The sequence below is a fragment of the Topomyia yanbarensis genome, chromosome 3 (assembly GCF_030247195.1).
Source record: "Topomyia yanbarensis strain Yona2022 chromosome 3, ASM3024719v1, whole genome shotgun sequence".
Taxonomy (NCBI): Eukaryota; Metazoa; Arthropoda; class Insecta; order Diptera; family Culicidae; genus Topomyia; species Topomyia yanbarensis.
This window is the reverse complement of record NC_080672.1, coordinates 189,207,673-189,228,849: the sequence shown is the minus strand read 5'-3', so window position 1 is coordinate 189,228,849 and position 21,177 is coordinate 189,207,673. Positions and strand designations below refer to the sequence as shown.

General features: G+C 38.2%; 1 protein-coding gene across 8 annotated transcripts in view; it reads left to right on the top strand.

The window, feature by feature from the left end:
- The window catches only part of LOC131691084 (ubiquitin-like modifier-activating enzyme atg7), a 429,670-nt gene that overhangs the window by 126,117 nt on the left and 282,376 nt on the right, over nt 1-21,177 (top strand). For all 8 annotated transcript variants that reach the window (XM_058977278.1, XM_058977279.1, XM_058977284.1 and 5 more), the window contains 3 exons: nt 1,975-2,170; nt 2,233-2,576; nt 2,632-2,826. In XM_058977278.1, coding sequence (XP_058833261.1) covers nt 1,975-2,170; nt 2,233-2,576; nt 2,632-2,826 — 735 coding nt within the window. The remainder of the gene's footprint in view (nt 1-1,974; nt 2,171-2,232; nt 2,577-2,631; nt 2,827-21,177) is intronic.

Sequence of the window (21,177 nt, the reverse complement as noted above, 5' to 3'; positions counted from 1 at the left end):
ACGTGCTTCATAAGATGGAAGAGGGAATACTGTCCATCTTAACTTGCGTAATGCATATAATAGAAACTGTTTTTGGATTGATTCAATTCTCACTTCGTGTTTTTTTATGAATGGTGACCAAACAATACTACAATATTCTAAAATAGACCGAACATATGCTACGTAAAGAGTTTTAATTGTGTAAGGATCTTGAAAGTGATATCCGAAGCGTTTTATAAAATTAAGCATATTACTGGCTCTATGAACAATTGTGTTGTAATGTTCCACAAATTTTAATTTTTTATCTAAGATAACTCCTAAATCTCTTATTTTATCGCATTTCTGAACGGTTTGATTACCTAATGTAATTGACACGGAAGCCGTGATTTGTTTTCTGCTAAAAGTCATGAGTTTACATTTTTTAACATTTAACTCCAGTAAACATTTACAACACCATGTATAAAAGATTTGTGTTTCATCGTGAAAAACATTATAGTCATTATTATTTCTGATTTCTAAAAATAGCTTCATATCATCCGCATATATGAGAATATTAATGTTTTTTAAAATAAGAGAGATGTCGTTGACATATAAAATAAAAAGAAGAGGTCCTAAGTGTGAACCTTGCGGAACCCCCGAAGTAACTTTAATTATATCAGATTTCATCTCATAGAATTTTACTATTTGCTGACGATCTGTTAAATACGACTTAATCCAATTGAGGAGTCTCATCTCGATTCCCAATTTTTCAAGTTTGAATATTAACATGGGAATGTCCAGCTTATCGAAAGCTTTGCTGAAGTCAGTGTAAAGAGCTTCTATATGATTTCCTTTATCCATGGCATTTAACGAGTAATCAACAAATTCTAAAAGGTTTGTACTAGTTGAACGGCCTTTAAAAAACCCATGTTGTGAATTTGTTATTTTATGTTTGACTTGGTTGAAAATGGTTTTATTTATGATGGATTCGAAAAGTTTGGGAAAGCAAGACAGAATGGCAATTCCACGATAATTGCGAATATCAGATTTTTTACCCGATTTATAAATAGGTATTAAAAAAGATTTTTTCCAATCTTTTGGGAAAATACCAGATTCTAGTGACTTATTGAACAGCCAGAATAAAGGTGACGTAAGCTCAGTTGCTAAATTCTTTATGAAAGCAGGGGGGTCGGGTTAACCCCACCATTTTTGAAAACAGTAAAAATGAACATTTTCGTAAAACGCTTGTATCTCAAAATATTCCAAAGATCCGAATAAAATTCTGTAGATATAAAGTTTCCTAGGAGTCTAACCTTTAATTTGGTATATAAAACGACTTGATCCGATGTATAATGAGCAGTTTACAGCCAAAACCATTTACTAGGTCGTATTTGTCCCACCTTACCCTACTTTTTATTACATTCACATATTTTAACTATTTTAATTGACTATATCTATTACATTCGTTATATACATTTTTTCGTTATATTTATTTATTTAATTTATTGGGCATGGAGGGTGCATCAGAGCATCATACGAACTGTGTCATGGATTAGGGTACGTTGTTTACCTGTCTCTAGTCAGACGATAATAATGTCTGTACTGACTTACTAATTCTTCTGAATTATGTAGTTTTTCCTATCGGTCACTGCACAGTAAGTCTGACGAGCTCCTCTCACACAAACCATCATGCCGTGCCTTAACGAGTATTGCAGATGCCGCTATTCAAACATCTTAATTTCATTGTTGGAAGGAGATTCTTTGTCCCTGTGGAGTACGCACAAAAGTTTTGCTTACGGATCCAACCCTCTTTGGCCCTTCATTCCGTTTACTGTTGAAAGCAACTGCAGTCACTGGTGTAGCCCTTGCACTGGTGGTGGATTCAATACAACATCACATCATAATCACCAATGAACGATAGTTATGAGTCCATGAACGATTTTGATAACGTGGCCAATCTTCAATTTATGTACACCGCAAAAGCAAATATGTTGTAACCTTTTTTTTTTGTTTTAGTGAGACGTGTACTGCAACCTCAAATATCTGGTGTAATGGTATCCTGTTGAACAAAAATACGATTGAAGAATTTAAAACAACTTGCAAAAATCGGGTTCTTAAAGACGTCAGCACTGAATTCTATCAAAACTTGTTATCAAAAGAAAAACTGGACTCATTTTCTCAGTGGATAAAGTTCCTAATATTTTCATTCGCGGTAATGGCAAGTGGAATATTTTCTATCAATCATTAGTAATTTATTTCCCACATTCTTTACAGGACTTTAAAACACATAAGTATTATTATTGGTTTGCTTTCCCTGTTCTACGAGATGTTGTCTACAAATGCTCCAATCAACGATTATTGTTGAAGTCCTTGTTTACTAAGGAATTATTATTGAAGTTTGAAATAGAGTCCAGTAGAATCAGCGAACCTTTCTTCATCTATGATATAAATTCCAATATCGTATCGAAGATTTCTGATATAGTTACACATAAGGATACGGTCAAAAATATGTGCAACATGCATTTCAACTCGTCTTATTTTTGCTGCCTTGACCATTCTTCAGATGAGAATCCAAGTTGGTTATTGCGTCAGTTTTTAGGTTACCTTTTCATTACATGGTATGATTTGCTCCATATCATTTTTTTTAATTGTAATGTTTCATCACTTTTACAGCCCAGTCCTGAAAGGAAAAGAAATCAATTGTATATGTCTGCGGGAAGAAGTATCATCCAGTATTGTTCTTCGAATACAAATGCCAGATTGTGAGTTAGATATTGAAGAGGCGACTTGGATCGGATGGGAAGCCAACGAGGCTGGTAAATTCATCCCGCGTTTGGCAGACATGGCTAAGACAATGGATCCTCTAATGTAAGTCATTGGTGGATATATGATATTTCCAATATTTGTCTACTTGTTTTTACATTAGGGACCGTTAATAAACCACGTGGACAAAAAATCTTCATTTTTTATCTCCTCCTTCCTCTCCATGGAAAAACGTGGATAATTTTCGTATTCCCATTGATACTAGATTTTTCCAGTTTTTTTGTCTGTTTATTTTCAGTTTGATTGAAAATACGAATTTTATAGGCGTTCTTATACTTTTGTGAAAATATCTCAACAAAAACACAACAAACATGAACAAATTCTGAGCATTTATAATTTGTATGACTCAGGGCAAGAATGGCACAGCTTCAAAATGTTTGATTTGAGATATTCCAGAAAAACAAATGAAAATAGTCTTTTTATGTCAGTTTGTAACCACTGACTTTTTTCTGTTCTTGTCAAGCCGTGTGGTGTCCGGCGGGCTGAAATCTTTTTGCACTATTTCAACCAAGAATAGAACCTCTGGGAACTGCTCCCATGTCGTAAGAGGCGACTAACAACATGCTAGGAGTTCCTAGGCCGAGGTTTTGTTCCGTACCGAAGACTTAATCTGGGCGGACCTTAAGGTTTTCCATATTACCCTCTTTCCAGTCTGTATTTAGTGAATCACTGACATATACCTTTTCTGATTCGCCTTTCTTGATTGTGTACCAACGTTTTAAGTTTCTTCTGGCGGTTGTATATTAGCCGTAAATGACGAAATCTAATTCTACACTAAGTAACAGAATATATTAATATACCGGCACTTCCACGCCAAGGTTTAACTTCCAAAGCTTTGGCTTAAAAACCGTTTTTAAAAAATGGAAACTTTCATGCAGGAAATTTATTGAATTGGCCTAAGATGGAGCTGTCGAATTTCACAAAAAGCTTTTTATGTTGCAAGTGATCTGTAGTTGTGTTAAATTAGGTATTTTTCTATTATATTTGGAACCGTCTACCGACAAATCTACATTTACGAATACCTCCAAAAGTGACTTCTTGAGGTCTCATGAAGGCCTGACACTAGCTTTATGATACTTTTGCTTTTCTAAACAGTAATAAAAATCTCAACATTCAAGAACTTCACTTTGTCAGAAAATGTAGGGCCATCGGAAGCTAAAACTTCGTAAAATCGCACTCCTGGTCCTTTTTTCAGTGCAGTACACTACGTCACTCGTTCAAATTTGCACCGCTCTTATGGTAGTCGGTATTTGCTAGTATTACTGTTCTCCCATCCATTCTGGTAGTCAAACGGTGGGATAGCAAAATTCTTACAAGTTTCCTATCTCATGCCTCCACGCGATTCTAAGTCTATTGATGACATTTGGTCCTTAGACCGCAGAATGAGAGGGTGCGAACAGAATGAGAGGGTGCGAACAGATCTAGTCGAGAAAACATTGCCGTAAAAATGAATAGTTGATCGGAAATTAGCCCCAATACGACTAATCTGACTAGTATCTATGAACACGGCTCAATACGTATTGAAAATTCGCCGCGTCTGTTTTTATGAACCTAATTTAAAGCTCCGTTATTGCTAACAAGCCCGTGCATCAGATTAACAATCCTTTATATTTCCCTTCAGTGTTCGGTATTATCGCTCGTATACTTGTATTCCACAAACAATCCGATATGGAAAATAAGAAATACTTTCCTTGATTTATAACATCTCGCGCTATTTTTGCCAGTATAATATGCTGTCACTTGGTAGTTTTCAAGCCAATAAATATATCGTAGAGAAGAAGTAGCGAGTTCTGTCCAAATACTGTTGCAATAAATAGTGATCCGGCCCATTACGCAGATAAGATTAGCTTTTCCAGGCAATACTCCCACGATCGGCTGTGTGGAGTTCAAATTGTTTTTGTTTAGGGAACATAGTATACTCTCGGTAGCCGGCTGCCCAGAGTTTAAAAATAACCAAAAACTAAACAAGATCATCTCTTTTTCGAGTGATCGTGCACTCGAAGACTAACTAAACAACTACCTAATAAAATATGCTTTACAGGTCGCATCGTTTGCTTGGAGCGAATCCTAGACCTGATACCCTTCCAAACCACCAACTCCGCGACACCTATGGAAGAGTCTGATGAATCGTCGTCCTTCCGTTAAGTAGGTGGAGCATCAACACTTCCTGTCTACCTTATCCTTTATCCTTCCCCGTGAACGATGGAGATGGGGGCGGCCGGCAATGATGGCTATCATGCTGTTGAGGTTTTAATATGGGTCGGATTGGTATGAATTCCTACTTACCACTTCCTAAGCAACTCTTATTAGATAATCAGCAGTCAAACATGATGAAGTCAGTGTGCAATCCGCCAAAATCATCGTCACAACGCAACGCAACGCAACTGACTTTTTTCTGTTCTTGTCAGGGGGTATCACTCCTGTCATCCGGAGATATACAGACTTTGACAGTAGTCAACATATTATGGGCCTCTAGCCGCTTCTAGGCCCATGTCGCCCGAGTAATAGCATTGGGTTGTTGGGTTTTATTTTTAGTAAACAAAGGTATTTTTGACCAGGAATTTACGTTTTATGGACACTTTATCTGTGTTGGAAATACCAATATTTTAAGAATCGAAAGAAAACGCGTTTCAATAAATCTCAAATTTGAAATTCTTGATTCGGGTAGGGTAGGACGGGGCAAGATAAGCATCCGAAGCTCAATATCTAGTTTCTACGTGAAAATCCAAATAAGTCTTTCAAAAATCTCAAAGGCTTCTGTTTTAGGGTCTTTTCTATCACCTATGAATGTGTCTTAGTAATCTTCTAAACCGCGGGGCAAGATGAGCATACTCAATAAATTGTTATATTTTAGAAATATTTCATTTTATGAGAAACATTTAGGGATAGGTTGTTCATGGATATTGTGGAAAACTGTGTCTATCCGACAACAGAAATACAGGGCAATGGTTTGGTCTGGTTGATCCATTTATAAAACTCAAAAAGTAACCAACGGCTCCATTGAAATTTTGGGCTCTTGCGATGGAAGTGGCTGCAGATGTTTTCAAAGTTATGTTAGGTTGTCATTTTACAACTAACCAGTCGGGTTCAGCAAACTCCGTCGATGTTGCAAATAAATAAAGAATTTGATTTTTTTGTGAAGTCTATGGTTTCATGTTGTATGTCACACCTTAAAAGCCGTTCTCAAATTCCAAAATATTATGAATGAGGTCATGCTCTTCTGCTTTCGTGAAAACAGTTTGATAGCGGTCTAACTTTTCAACTCCTATGTTTTTTTTTCTCATAGGCGCGCTAGAATTTCTCTTGGAACGGAGTTATCAAAAGCTACTCTTTTAACCAGCCCGCTGCTAGGCGGCCATTTTGTTCTAGCCAACATCTGCCTTTGTTAAAATCAAAACAACCCAATGCTATTGCACGGATCACATGGGCCTAGAAGCGGCTAGGTCCATCACATGTTGACTACTGTCAAAGTCTGTATATCTCTATAGCGGATGACAGGAGTGACACCCCCTGCTTTTAACAGAACATCCTTTCAATATCATCGCTACATCAGCATCGATCGCTACATGAATGTTACTACGTTCAGCGAAAAAACGCTTCCGGAATCAAAACAAACTTTTTAGCGATGACAGTTGATTTGAGGTTATGGTGTGCAGTTACAGTGTGGCGATCTTGCCTCGTAAACGTGTGCTCATTACAGTTACTATATTCATAGTTAGGAGGAGACACTGAACGGAGCCAATTAAACATGTCAAATGCCGGAGCCAATCGAGCATGACGTCACATAAAATGTTCTCTTTGGACGAAGACTTCATATCAAGAAGACTGATATCTCTTTCCTTCCCCCATACAAGCGAGAAGCAACAGAGGTTACAGCGCCTCTATTGGAAGAAGGGAGGAAGCTTTATGTAAAAATGTATATGTGTGTGCATCACTATGGAAAGTACCACCTTTACCCGTAAGTGGCGTTGCTGTTACTGTCTCCGGATTCTGGACAGAGTTGCCAGTCTTCTTGATATGGAGTCTTCGCTTTGGATGTACATGGAAAAGGTATTGTGATCATGGTGATAATTATTTTACTCTCCCATTGTGTTATCGAGCATCCCGCATAAACGAGAACAATAAATGGATTGTTTGTATTATTGTTTTTCACAATTTGGCATATCGTCGCTGTTGTGCTATCTTATGACAAACGCCATTTTGGGGTAAACTGAGTTAGATATGCCATATTACTCGTCTAACGAATCTCTACAAGATAGCGTCTCCAGAATTTTGAAATTTTGCTTGTTTACTGAAATATAGCGAGAAAAGTGATTAGAAATTGTGAATGTTTTGCTTCAAATCATTATATCTTGGGATTGACTCAAGTTATAATAAAGATTTAGTTGCTTTTATGTGTAAAAATGTCGTAGAAACACAATGGCATAATCATTTTCAAAAGAAAAATACATGTATTGGGAAAAAACACAGTTTTAGCTTTAAACTGTAAATATTGCCTATTTGGCAACACTGTAACTAAAAATAACTATTTTTTCTAGATTCCCTGACTCATTTCCTTCGAAATGCATCTAACCGATTGTTTATAGACCAAATGAAGCCAAAGATATGAATAAAAGTTCATAATTGGTGATTTTTTTCTATGGAAAATTTTCCATGCAAGATTATGACACGTCATACAAATCATCAATACACACCTATGACACGTGTGAGTGCGACTTTTGTTTAGATTTTTAGTGAAAACTCGCAACATAGTCAACCGATGTTCGTAATATTTGAGAGATTAGTACAGAATTGGTAGAAGCATCGATTGTCTTCTCTGAATTGTTTCTACCATTTATAAGTTTCATGATATTCAATCTCAAACTTTAAAAATCGTTTTTCTCGAAATGTGCAAAATGGCGCTTGTCATAAGATAGTACAACAGCAACGATATTATGATTCGACAATAAACACACCATACCGTAAATTGTTTCTGTCATTTGGGGTATTGTTTTCAGCCGGATAACCATTTGGGGAATATGGCGTTAGGTTATGTTACAATACAAAAACGACGATTTTGTCGTGACTAACGACTTACCTTTCAATATAGGGGCCCCTTCAAAATTTTGAAAGAAAAATGATGTAAGATTTTGAACGCTTATATCTTTTGTTGTACTGAATGGATTCAATCAATTTCTTCGACATTTTGTCGAAAATATTTGTACCAATGTTATATTAAATTTTGAAATATGTAGGACATTCATTATCAACGGAAAAATAATGTTTTAAAAAATCTTTCGAAAACGACTCGGAAAAGTGAAAATTTTCAGCCCATCCCGCACAGAGCCGTCAATATGGTGCAGCAACCGAACAATAAAATAATGAAAAGTTTATATATAGGTCCACTACATGTTTGTTCCTATGATTATTCGTATTGGGTTGCTTGACGAGAGCAGTTGGTAGGGGAAATCCGGCATATTAGTTTTGGTTAGGCCATTAGAAGCCGGACGGAAAGGAAAGGCTCATGCACGCCACGAGAACGAGCGAGAAAGCGAAAGTATTGCATATTAGCGAAAGCGTAACGTACATTTTGAACCTTAATAACTTTTCTTCTACTAAACGGATTGCCAATCTTGTTTCATAAATCGGAAGGAAACCGTTCAACGCTTGCTACCGATACGTTGTTTGCTATATAAAATTTGTTTAAATAGTTCAAAAACTACTTTAAATGAGAATCAACATTGATGATAAAACCTATAAATAGGGGTATTTGTACCAATGTTATATTAAATTTTGAAATATGTAGGACATTCATTATCAACGGAAAAATAATGTTTTGAAAAATCTTTCGAAAACGACTCGGAAAAGTGAAAATTTTCAGCCCATCCCGCACAGAGCCGTCAATATGGTGCAGCAACCGAACATTAAAATAATGAAAAGTTTATATATAGGTCCACTACATGTTTGTTCCTATGATTATTCGTATTGGGTTGCTTGACGAGAGCAGTTGGTAGGGGAAATCCGGCATATTAGTTTTGGTTAGGCCATTAGAAGCCGGACGGAAAGGAAAGGCTCATGCACGCCACGAGAACGAGCGAGAAAGCGAAAGTATTGCATATTAGCGAAAGCGTAACGTACATTTTGAACCTTAATAACTTTTCTTCTACTAAACGGATTGCCAATCTTGTTTCATAAATCGGAAGGAAACCGTTCAACGCTTGCTACCGATACGTTGTTTGCTATATAAAATTTGTTTAAATAGTTCAAAAACTACTTTAAATGAGAATCAACATTGATGATAAAACCTATAAATAGGGGTATTTGTACCAATGTTATATTAAATTTTGAAATATGTAGGACATTCATTATCAACGGAAAAATAATGTTTTGAAAAATCTTTCGAAAACGACTCGGAAAAGTGAAAATTTTCAGCCCATCCCGCACAGAGCCGTCAATATGGTGCAGCAACCGAACATTAAAATAATGAAAAGTTTATATATAGGTCCACTACATGTTTGTTCCTATGATTATTCGTATTGGGTTGCTTGACGAGAGCAGTTGGTAGGGGAAATCCGGCATATTAGTTTTGGTTAGGCCATTAGAAGCCGGACGGAAAGGAAAGGCTCATGCACGCCACGAGAACGAGCGAGAAAGCGATAGTAGTGCATATTAGCGAAAGCGTTACGTACATTTTGAACCTTAATAACTTTTCTTCTACTAAACGGATTGCCAATCTTGTTTCATAAATCGGAAGGAAAACGTTCAACGCTTGCTACCGATACGTTGTTTGCTATATAAAATTTGTTTAAATAGTTAAAAAACTACTTTAAATGAGAATCAACATTGATGATAAAACCTATAAATAGGGGTGTCGCAGCTTTTCTCAAAGCCAGACGTGAGTAAGACGCAGCGCATAACAGACGTGCGTGGTCGTTAGAAGCTGCATCGGACGACCAATCAAATCGGCTAACACCGGAGAGAAGAAAAACATTGGTGGAGGTGCGAAAGCGTTACGTACATTTTGAACCTTAATAACTTTTTTTCTACTAAACGGATTGCCAATCTTGTTTCATAAATCGGAAGGAAAACGTTCAACGCTTGCTACCGATACGTTGCTTGCTATATAAAATTTGTTTAAATAGTTCAAAAACTACTTTAAATGAGAATCAACATTGATGATTAAACCTATAAATAGGGTGTCGCAGCTTTTCTCAAAGCCAGACGTGTGTAAGACGCAGCGCATAACAGACGTGCGTGGTCGTGAGAAGCTGCATCGGACGACCAATCAAATCGGCTACCACCGGAGAGAAGAAAAACATTGGTGGAGGTGGTGGCGGTGAGAAGGCCAAAAAGCCAAAGGCTAAGAAACGCAGTCACTGAAAAGGCGGTAGTAACTGCCACTAAAATGCCACCAAAACATCGAAGGCTGCAGCGAACAAGCCAAAGAAGGCCGCCAAACCTGCCAAGAAAGCTGCCCGAAGAAGATAAGTAAATTCACGCGTCTCTAATGTTGCCAACAGTCCTTTTCAAGGCTAACAAAATACTTGTAAAGAATTAGTGGTGCTGATTTTCCGTTAGTGCTGTAAATTAATTATGGATGGATTTGTGTCATAGTTGTATGCAAACCGTCCTTAGGATGAATAAATAATGGAAAGAGAATTGTATTAGAAAGTTCCTTTTATTAATTTCTATAATTAAAAATAATTATATAAGAAAATATTTTTCAAATTAATCTACAAACCCGAAGGTTTTTGCAAATCCTTCCAAGAAAATCAGTGAATGTAGTAACTCTGCCACTAAGCGAAAGCTACACCAAAAAGAATATTTTCATTTATCGCACAAAAGGATGGCCTTGCATCTGCATTGAAAAGTCAATAAATAGGAACGCCTTGATACAAAGCGTGCTCATTCGGTATGAGCTGCGAAAGGGGAATGATCGTATGTATGTACGCAGTAAAAACAATCGTCGGCAAGGTTTAAATTTTTTCAAAAGATTCTCGTCTTGTATCAATATAGTTATCTACAAACCGTCCTTATTGGGATGAATGCAAAATGGAAAAAGAATTTAATTAGAAAGTTTCTTTTGTTAACTAGTATTAAGTTTGCGCTTGTTAATTCTGTACTTTTACCAGTGAATCATAAGAAAATGTTTTTCTAATCTACAAACCCGAAAATTTTTGCAAATCCTTCCAAGAAAATCATTGAATGTGGCAACTCTGCCACTAAGCGAAAGCTACACCAGAACGAATGATGAAAATATTTTCATTTATCGCACAAAAGGAGAGCCTTTCATCTGCATTGAAAAGTCAATAAATTGAAACGCCTTGATGCTAAGCGTGCTCACGCAATACTCAACTGCATATTTTGCCTTCCATTTGAGACTTGGTTTGAGAAAATCGGTTCAGTCATCACCGATGAACCGATGTGACTTTAATTGTGGAATATTCCCGGAATTCCGGACTTCCGGAATCGTCGATAGTGGACAATATATTCAAAGAATGTTTGATTGGGCATCAGTGATCTAGATCTGCGATTAGAAGTAATTTGGCGACCATTTCAATAGTTTTTAGCCTCTGAGGTATTACGATTGTACCGATTTATATGGGAAATTCCAGTGTATCCTTACTAACACCCAAGGAAGCAAGAGTCAGAACCGAATGAAATTCAGCAGCAGTCAATGGCATTACTGTTTCTTTCATTTGAAATCAAGTTTGTAAAAATCGGTAGAGAATTCGTTGTGGAATGGGTGTGATATTAGCTTCACGGTGTCTTTTTTTAACAACTTTATGCAAAAAAATTCAGCATCTCTGAAACTTCAGGATATGAAAGAATGGGCTTTCCCCTTTCATTTGAAACCAAAATCAAAATAATCCGTCGGGGGGTCTAGAGCAACTTTTTTTTTGAAGTTTTTTTTCGTGAAAGCATAGATTTTACAATGGAACTAGTTCATATTTCTACCCCCAGATGGTGTTTTAGGCATTCGAATAACACTAAAAGTGAGAATCTGATAGATTATTTAATTGTCTACAACTTTGTTACCAACTAAAAACTGATTTGAAATTATCCCGAAAAGTAGTTTAATATTTTAACGAATTCTAAGTCTAAGTTAGTTTCACAGAAGACCTAGTGGTTTGTTAATTCACAAGCACTTTTTTTATTTGCCAAATAGTTGTGTTTAGTTCAATAGTGAATTCAGCGGAATTTGAGAGCTTGGAAAGTCATCTTTTAGCTGAAAATTATAATTCCCTGATACAGGGCACCATTCATATTTTTGGGATGAGAAGTTTTAGATAAGTTTTGACCAAACTAGTATGATATTAATATTCTTTTTCATGATGGTAAGTGATTCCTCCCGCAGAAACAGCCTTTTAAATTATGTATGCCATCTTTTTCATTTTTTCGATTGTTCTCAGGGATGACTGATAACTATTCTTACATGAATCTCCTACTCTGTTAGCATCTTCGTATAAAATTGACTTGTCCTGAACTTCAACCTTTATATTTGAACAAACTCAATGAAACTTTTAACGCACCATTGCAATATTTCGCAGATTTCATTGCAACGCTTGGTTCAAAACGCTGATTATCCGTTTTCAAAATTAACTCAATGTGACAAACAGTGAACAAAAAACTTTGAGTTTTTGGATCAAGATAATTTTTTTGGGATATATTCTAGGACTTTTAAGTATATAAGGTTATTGTTATTCTCAAATCATATTTTGTTTTCAAAAGTAATACATATCGCATAATCTAGGATCAATTTAGTAACGATATATCGCATAATTGATAGGAAATGGCCGTAAAATCCAACTGCCACAATATGCTTTGCGGAGAAAATTTCACACTAGCCACTAATTTGGACAGTTACTGCTGTGGTTTGCGTTAAACTAGAAACGGTGTGTCCCAACATTTCGTCTTGAACGAAATTATAATAGCTGACTTAAGCGATCATAACCTAAATTATACGATGTATGGTCCTTTCTAAAACACCCGTGTAACAGAACATAAATGTAAACAAACCCTTGTAAGCAAGCAATACCTTCCGATGAATGGTAGTCCCTTCGAACCTATCGGGAAAGATTACAAACCAAAAGCACAACTAGTTTTCTGAATCTGTCAAACATCCTAATTTTCAGAAGTTCAATTAGAATTGTCAACGTAATGAATCCCGTCTAATATTTTTATGCCACTAAACCCAATTTTTTTTTTTTTTTGTAATATAATAAGTGCGAGAAAACATATTTCCAAATCACTAGGCCTCGTGTGAAACTATCTTAGATATAACTTTGTTAAAATCTTAAACAACTTTTCCGGATGATTTCAGATCAATTTTTAGTGGTCAACAAACTTGTGGACAATTAAATTTTCTATACAATTCTCACTTTTAGTGTTGTTCGAATGTATAAAGAACCATCTAGGGACAGAAATATGAACTATCTCCAATAGTAAAACTTATATTGTTACGAAAAAAACTTCAAAAAAAAAATTGCTCTGGACCCCCCGACGGATTATTTTGATCTTAGTTTCAAATGAAAGGGGAAGCCCATTCTTTCATATTCCGAAGTTTCAGAGATGCTGAATTTTTTTGCATAAAATTGTTCTAATAAATACACCGTGAGCTTAGGAACTTGGCGGGTTCCCCGGGGGCGTCATGAACCGTCATAGGTGGCCAATGTGGTCAAAGCTGCTTTGATTGATCATTAGTGATCCAGACCCGCAAACTAGAGTAATGTTACATCAATTTTAATATGTTTTACATCATTTGAACATCATGGTGGTACCAGTTTATATGGGAATTTGCTGTGTGACCGCACTCTTCAACCCGTAACTCCGCAACCGGAAGTCGGATCAATTAAAAATTCAATAGATATACCTTTCAGATGAAGCTAAGTTTGCAAAATTCGGTTTGGCCATCTCTGAGAAAATTATGTGAGTTTAAATGACACACACACATACACATACACACACATACATACATACAGACATTTGTCGATCTCGACGAACTGAATCGAATGGTGTATGACACTCGGCCCTCCGGGCCTCGGTTAAAAAGTCGATTTTTACAGTGATTGCATAGCCTTTCTTTATAAGGCAAACCGGCAAAGGCAAAAATCGTCGGCAAGGTTTGAATTGTTTCAAAAGATTCTTGTCTTGTATCAACATAGTTATCTACAAACCGTCCTTATTGGGATGAATGCAAAATGGAAAAAGAATTTAATTAGAAAGTTTCTTTTATTAACTAGTATTAAGTTTGCGCTTGTTAATTCTGTACTTTTACCAGTGAATCATAAGAAAATGTTTTTCAAATCTACAAACCCGAAAGTTTTTGCAAATCCTTCCAAGAAAATCATTGAATGTGGCAAGTCTGCCACTAAGCGAAAGCTACACCAAAACGAATGATGAAAATATTTTCATTCATCGCACAAAAGGATGGCCTTCCATCTGCATTGAAAAGTCAATAAATAGGAACGCCTTGATGCAAAGCATACTCATTCGGTGTGAGGTGCGAAAGGGAAAGATCGTATGTATGTACGCAGTAAAAACAATCGTCGACAAGGTTTGAATTGTTTCAAAAGATTCTCGTATTGTATCCACATAGTTATCTACAAATCGTCCTTATTAGAACGAATGAAAAATGGAAAAAGATGGGTTGGTAATGTATATGACATAACAGAGGTGTCGTGACTACACTTCGAAGTTCTTTCAAATCTTGCAAAGCATAAATTGACATAATTTCTATGATTGTTCCTATATGAATGAAATGACAAATTTTCAGGTCAACGCGGCAATAACTTTGCAATTTATAGAACAATTTTATATTTTTAGTTATCATATATTAACTGTCATCTCTTCCAAACAACTTAATCCTCTGCTGCCAACACAGTGGTTTTGCAGGGCTAAGGAGAATCATTGTAAAATGTCCAATACACGATTTTATGTTGTTACCTCCACTAAAACACTTCAGAACACTCCCACCTGTCATACATTTACATTGACTGCTTGTTGAAATCATTATATGAAATTATTGACCTGTATTCAATGCGGAGAACTCGGTAATAAAATTGTTTTGTTGAATATACTAACGAACGCGATCCCCAGGAAAATTTCGCTGAATCGAACTTAATGCGTAAAATTTAGCCATTTGAAAGAGATACAAGCAGAATTTTAAGAATATGATCATTTATTTTTGTAACTGTTTTTATTGTTGACTAAAGTTTATTATTTACAGATCATTTTCTAAATAAAATTTTAGTTCATTTATATCAACTACACTACATCTGTCTATAAAATTTACATAATTTACAAAAAGTTTTAGCAAATACGTTTTAGTATTTCTTGACATTCCATCAAGTGTGGGTCGTACCAGATCTGAGAACTGCAGTAGTCTCCATCCGCGCAGAACTATCACAGCCTTTCGTTGCAGCACTGTCCACGCATCTGTTACTCGAGTACATTCGCTGAACTTGTGCTGGAGCGTTTCAATCGTAGTATTGCAGTGTAAACACTGCTCTCCGTCCGCGCGACGGATTACGTACATTAATCGCCTGTGTTCTATTTTGCCGTTAACTAAAAGGAAAAGTGAGATTCTCTTGCTGGATGAAAGTTCTCGCGTTCGGTGTATGTTAGACCAGATTTGTCGCTAGTTCGAATTTGGATTTTCTCGTTCTACTCTGGGCTCTTCGGTGCCTTCCGTGTAGAAGCGGTGTATGAGATCGGCGGAAGGATTTTGTTGAAGTTGAGGAGGTATTTGGGGGAGTTGTTGTCGAATAAGTTTCAGACAGGGGCAGTCGGCTGGTGGGAGGATTGCCGGGTTATTTTGTAGGATGTAGGATTTGTAGAAAGGAATGGAGTTAATCTCTTTGAGATGACGGTTTATTAGCAGCGATTTGCATTTGAAAACTGGCAGATGGAGCTTCAGGCCACCTTGCTCTCGATCCCGTGCTGGTTGATGAATTGGCACGCGAGCTGGTAGTCCATGCCACAAGAAACTTCCCATATATGCAGTCAGTTTGGACGCTAGACGCGGTAGAATGGAAGCAAGGTACCACATTCTGGATGTGGCAAACGTGTTCAGCAGTGTAACTTTCTGCAGTAATGTCAATGATCGCATTGAATGCATCCACAGAAGTTGAGAAAATTTTCCCACCACAGCATCCCAATTCAACTTCACCATCAAACGGATTGAATTAGCAAACACTACGCCGTGAATTTTCACCGTATTTACTGTCTGTAGCCACGGTACATCCATATGGTTTCCATCAATGTACCCTACATCAATGGACGTTGTTTTTGCCAAATTGAGTTTGGCGCCGGAGACAAGAGAGAAACGATAACGTTGCCGCACACATTCTCGAGTTGTTTCAAAAGTGGCACTAGATACAGTGAGAAGTAGATGGAAGATAACGGATTTCCTTGGGGCACCGATCGTTGGATGGGGAAAGGAGTCGACAGATGGCCGTTGACGAGTAGACGGCACGACGTCATTTCGGCAAAACGAGAGAGTAACATTACTAACCTGTGGTTGATACCGAGCGAGCACATGTTGTCGAAAAGAAAACTTCGGTTCACACGATCGAACGCGTGGTCCAGGTCGAACAAGATGAGCTTTGCTCTCTGTTTACGTGCGATCAGCTGGGCGATCCGGTCCTTAAGGGAGAGCGTGGCTTGGAAGATGTTGTTATCGGAGTTAGAGCTTTTCTGTATATTTCCCAGAATGCGATGGGCACTCACGACCTTCTCTAGTCTTGATTTGAGGATACGAGACAGAATTTTATAATCGTAGTTGATTAGTGAAATTGGTCTGTATGAGCGAGCGGTACAGTCGGTGTTTTTCTTTTTTACCAAAACTATGATGCTTTCAACGAAGCCGGCGGGGACGTTGGACGACATGGCCTCGTTCAAGATGAGATTAGGTTCTCGATGGATGACGTCGAAGGTTCGCAAATAAAACTCCCTTGGAAGGCCGTCCGAACCTGGTGATTTTCTCGGGGCGCTCGTTTTAATTTCCGAGAGTATTTCGGCAGTCGTAAGCTCGCTCATAGCATTGTCGTTCGTTGCATCATTATCGGATACAACTCTGTTACACTCAAAATCGTGATCCCTTGCTTCGTTCGTTGCCCCTCTCGCTTACAACTCCTTGTAATAGCCAAACATGTGTTGTTCAATGTCCTCTGAGCTCCCGAGAATTTCGCCTCTCTCGTTTCGTAGTTGCGTGATTGTCGTTCGTTTCCTTCTTCTCTCCCCTAGCTGGAATGTTGACAACGGTTCTCCGGCGATGTACGTTTCGTTGCTACGCGCAAACATGTGCGTGAATTTTCGCTGATGTGATAATATTTCGGCCCTTAGAGCCTCTGCTGTTCGCGGTGAAAATCGTCGTGCGCTAATTTCGACATCCATCGGAAAAAGGATTTAATTTTTGGTTTCGCGTATACCAGCCACCAATCCATCCATGAATGGAAATTTCGACGTTGTCGAGTCCAAAACTGCCATCGGATTCGAAATTCATCAACGTTTTCTGCAGTCAAAGGATGTGGGCGAAGGGACCAGGAACCTCGTCCCGGTTCTCTGCCGAGGTGAGGAAGGCAAATTCTGGCCGTGACGGCCTTATGGTTTGTGAAAGAACAGACGTGGGTGTGTGTGTTTCTCAGCTGGTCACAGAGGCTCGAGCTGACGTAGATGCGGTAAAATTTCGACATTGAGTTGTGGGTTATGTATGTGTGACCAGCTATTTGCGGGCTTAGCTTTACCCATACGTCATGCAGATTCGTTTGCTGGATGGTCGTTTTGAGTGCGGGGCTCATGTTGTTTTGGCTACCCGAACTCCAGTCGGAATACCACCAAAAGCGTACTTCTCATCCCACATGATCTCGTGAAGCGAAAGTACGTCACCGTACGCTTGCAGAAACTCGACGATTGTCTCGTCGGTAACGTCTTCGGAAAGATCGAACAGTTTCACTTCCACTGCCCCGTCCTCCATCGTTATCCTCAGTTTGTACGTCTTGCCATCGATCTCGGTTTCATGTTTGTTGTCGTGTTCTTGTACGATGGTTTGTGCTACCGATAGTTCATTGACCTTAACGAAGGCGCATCCTAAGCTTCTGCTTGGTTGAATACGGACAACATGTTCCTTCTGCCATCCGAGAATCGTGTTTACGAAGCTGTGGAGCTCTTCGTAAGATGGTTTCCGCGGTAGATGCGCATAGTCTATGCGAAACGTGTTTTCACGCCGTCTCATTGCGGCACTGTGCGCGACGACCCGAATGTAAATTTGTGTAGGGCCGGCGCTGCCCAACCAACCTTTAATCGGGGAAAACTCGGTCACTAAAATAGCCCGTGCATGCAAAAATGTGCCAAAATCCAAAAAAGTGAATCGTCGTCAATTTTTTTTCGAGTTTGCATCAAATCTCGACGTTTCATGCACCTTGAACACATTTAGCATCAAAAATAAAAATTCTATTTTTAATTTTTCCTATAGTTTATGTGAGAAATTTCTGTGTGGCCGCACTCTGAAACCCGTAATTCCGGAACCAGAATTCCGATCGATCCAAAATTCAATAGGAGCCGATGGGAAGGTTGCACCTTTCATTTGAGACTAAGTTTGGGCAAATCGGTCAAGCCATCCCTGAGAAAAATGAGTGACATTATTTGACACATACGCACATACATACACACACATACACACACACACATACACACACACATACACACATACATACATACACACACATACACACTTTTTCCGATCTCGACGAACTGAATCGAATGGGATATGACACTCGGCCCTCCGGGCCGGGATTAGGTTGACGTTTTTCAGAGTAATTGCATAACCTTTCTATATGAGAAAGGCAAAAATGTGCCAAAATCCAAAAAAGTGAATCGTCGTCAAATTTTTTTCGAGTTTTCATCAAATCGCGACGTTTCATGCACCTTGAACACATTTAGCATCAAAAATAAAAATTCTATTTTTAATTTTTCCTATAGTTTATATGAGAAATTTCTGTGTGGCCGCACTCTTAAACCCGTAATTCCGGAACCAGAATTCCGATCGATCCAAAATTCAATAGCAGCCGATGGGAAGGTTGCAGCTTTCATTTGAGACTAAGTTTGAGCAAATCGGTCCAGCCATCTCTGAGAAAAATGAGTGACATTATTTGACACATACGCACATACATACACACACATATACACACACATACACACACATACATACATACACACACATACAGACTTTTTCCGATCTCGACGAACTGAATCGAATGGGATATGACACTCGGCCCTCCGGGTTGGGATTAGGTTGACGTTTTTCAGAGTGATTGCATAACCTTTCTATATGAGAAAGGCAAAAAAACTTTTGCGTGGCTTCCTCAAATAACAGGGAATTTCCGACATTATTATTTCTTAAAATAAGTAATTCCGTGCTCAAGCACATATCATCTCGAGCTGTTGATAATGACGAAAGAGTGTTAAACTGTGAAAAATTCTTAATTCGCAATTATCACCCTAGCATTTGAATAAAGTCTTCGCCAAAGTAGACCATATAAAATCAAGGGCTTTCCAACGGAGAACAGCTTTATTTGAAATTCTTCCCCTGTGACGCTAAGGCATATAAAAATGTCCTATTCTGTTTTCATTAGGTTATGTTACGCAACCTTAAACACCGGAAGGCGCGAAGTCTTCCTAAAAGGGTCATATCCGTAGCAATAACGAAACGCCACCCAGTGGAAAAATTCTAAATTAAAATATGCTCCGTCGGAAAGCCCTGAATCTTATGATTTACTTTATCGAAGCGTCCACCCTACTAAGTGTATGCGATCATCAGATATGACCCAATATATAAGTTAACCATAGATCATTTGCATACTCCCTAGCGCCATCCGGTGGCATAATTCTGCATTAGCCTGTTCTTCACCGGAAAGCCCTTGACATTCTGATCCAGTTTGCCGAAGATTCTACATTTCCAAATGGTCAGCATTTTGTGTTATTAAAAGTTGAAATTGATGTAGTATCGAGAATCTTTTGAAACAATTCAAACCTTGCCGACGATTGTTTTTACTGCATACACACATATGATCATTCCCCTTTCGCAGCTCACATCGAATGAGCACGCTTAGCATCAAGGCGTTCCTATTTATTGACTTTTCAATGTAGATGAAAGGCCCTCCTTTTGTGCGATGAATGAAAATATTTTCATCATTCGTTTTGGTGTAGCTTTCGCTTAGTGGCAGAGTTGCCACATTCACTGATTTTCTTGGAAGGATTTGCAAAAACTTTCGGGTTTGTAGATTAGAAAAACATTTTCTTATGATTCAGAAATAGAAGATACATTTCTTAAAAGCAGAGCTTACGAAAGTGTGTGTGTTCCGACTTTAGTTAAGAAATCTTCGTGTTGGTGAGCGAATCACTAACAAATACGTGAACGCCAAAGATCTGTGCTACGTGAAGATGCAGAGGAACACCAAATGGATGAGTCTACTTTAAATATATTCATTTTGTGTTGGTGGTGGGTTGTAGTATTGAGTAAGCATTCGTGTTTTTTGATATTCGGACGTATGCCGTAGCGTAGTGATGTGTACAAGAAGCTGGTCTTGCAAGATCAGTACTATTGATGGATTGCCCTCCAAAACTTCAATCCCACATGAATGCATGAATCGTCATTCAATTTTTTCCCCGACACCCATTTATGCCGCAGTCAACTCGCAAACGAATTGACAAAAGTGGTCATGTAAGGGTCGCTTGTAGTGTCTCATTCACACGATCCGTTGGTCTTCCGCCACCGGATTTTAACGGTGCGTTAAAATTATTTACATGCAGGGTTCAGGAGACGTTCAGACAGAACAGCAACGGCACAGAATATTTTGACGTACGGACATGCATCAAATTTTTCTAGTGGAATCGTGATGTGACGTTGACGTTGTATTCCGTTGGTGGAGGCTGAAGTGTCGTGTGAATCGTACTTTGGTTTCTTTGAAGCATACGCTTTACTGGTGTTAAGTTTGAATCGGATTGATTAGTTGTCATTTATATTCGATATTTCTTTCGTGTACTGGCCGGTCTTCTAAGCGATCCTCTGGTGCTTTTGTGTTGATACCAAGCGCAGCTGCCGTACAGTGTACATGTGTTTATTTTTCCTGCTCTTTCTGAGCTTGTTTACTTCGCATTTATACATCGAGTCTTTTCGCACGCTTTTTGGCAGGCTGAACATGTTCCACGCACACACCAATATATACTCTATACTGGGAAACTCTGTCTGCTCGTTTTATACCTGTCCACTAGTGAGTATGTAGCGGTATCTTGTTTTGTTTTTTTGCATTTACGTTGACGGTTGGGTGCAGGTTTTGATGCGTGTTTGTAAGCTGATTGTTGACTGTTGGCCTGTGTAATTCACGATCATCTCACACTCCATCGGAAGAGTACTGA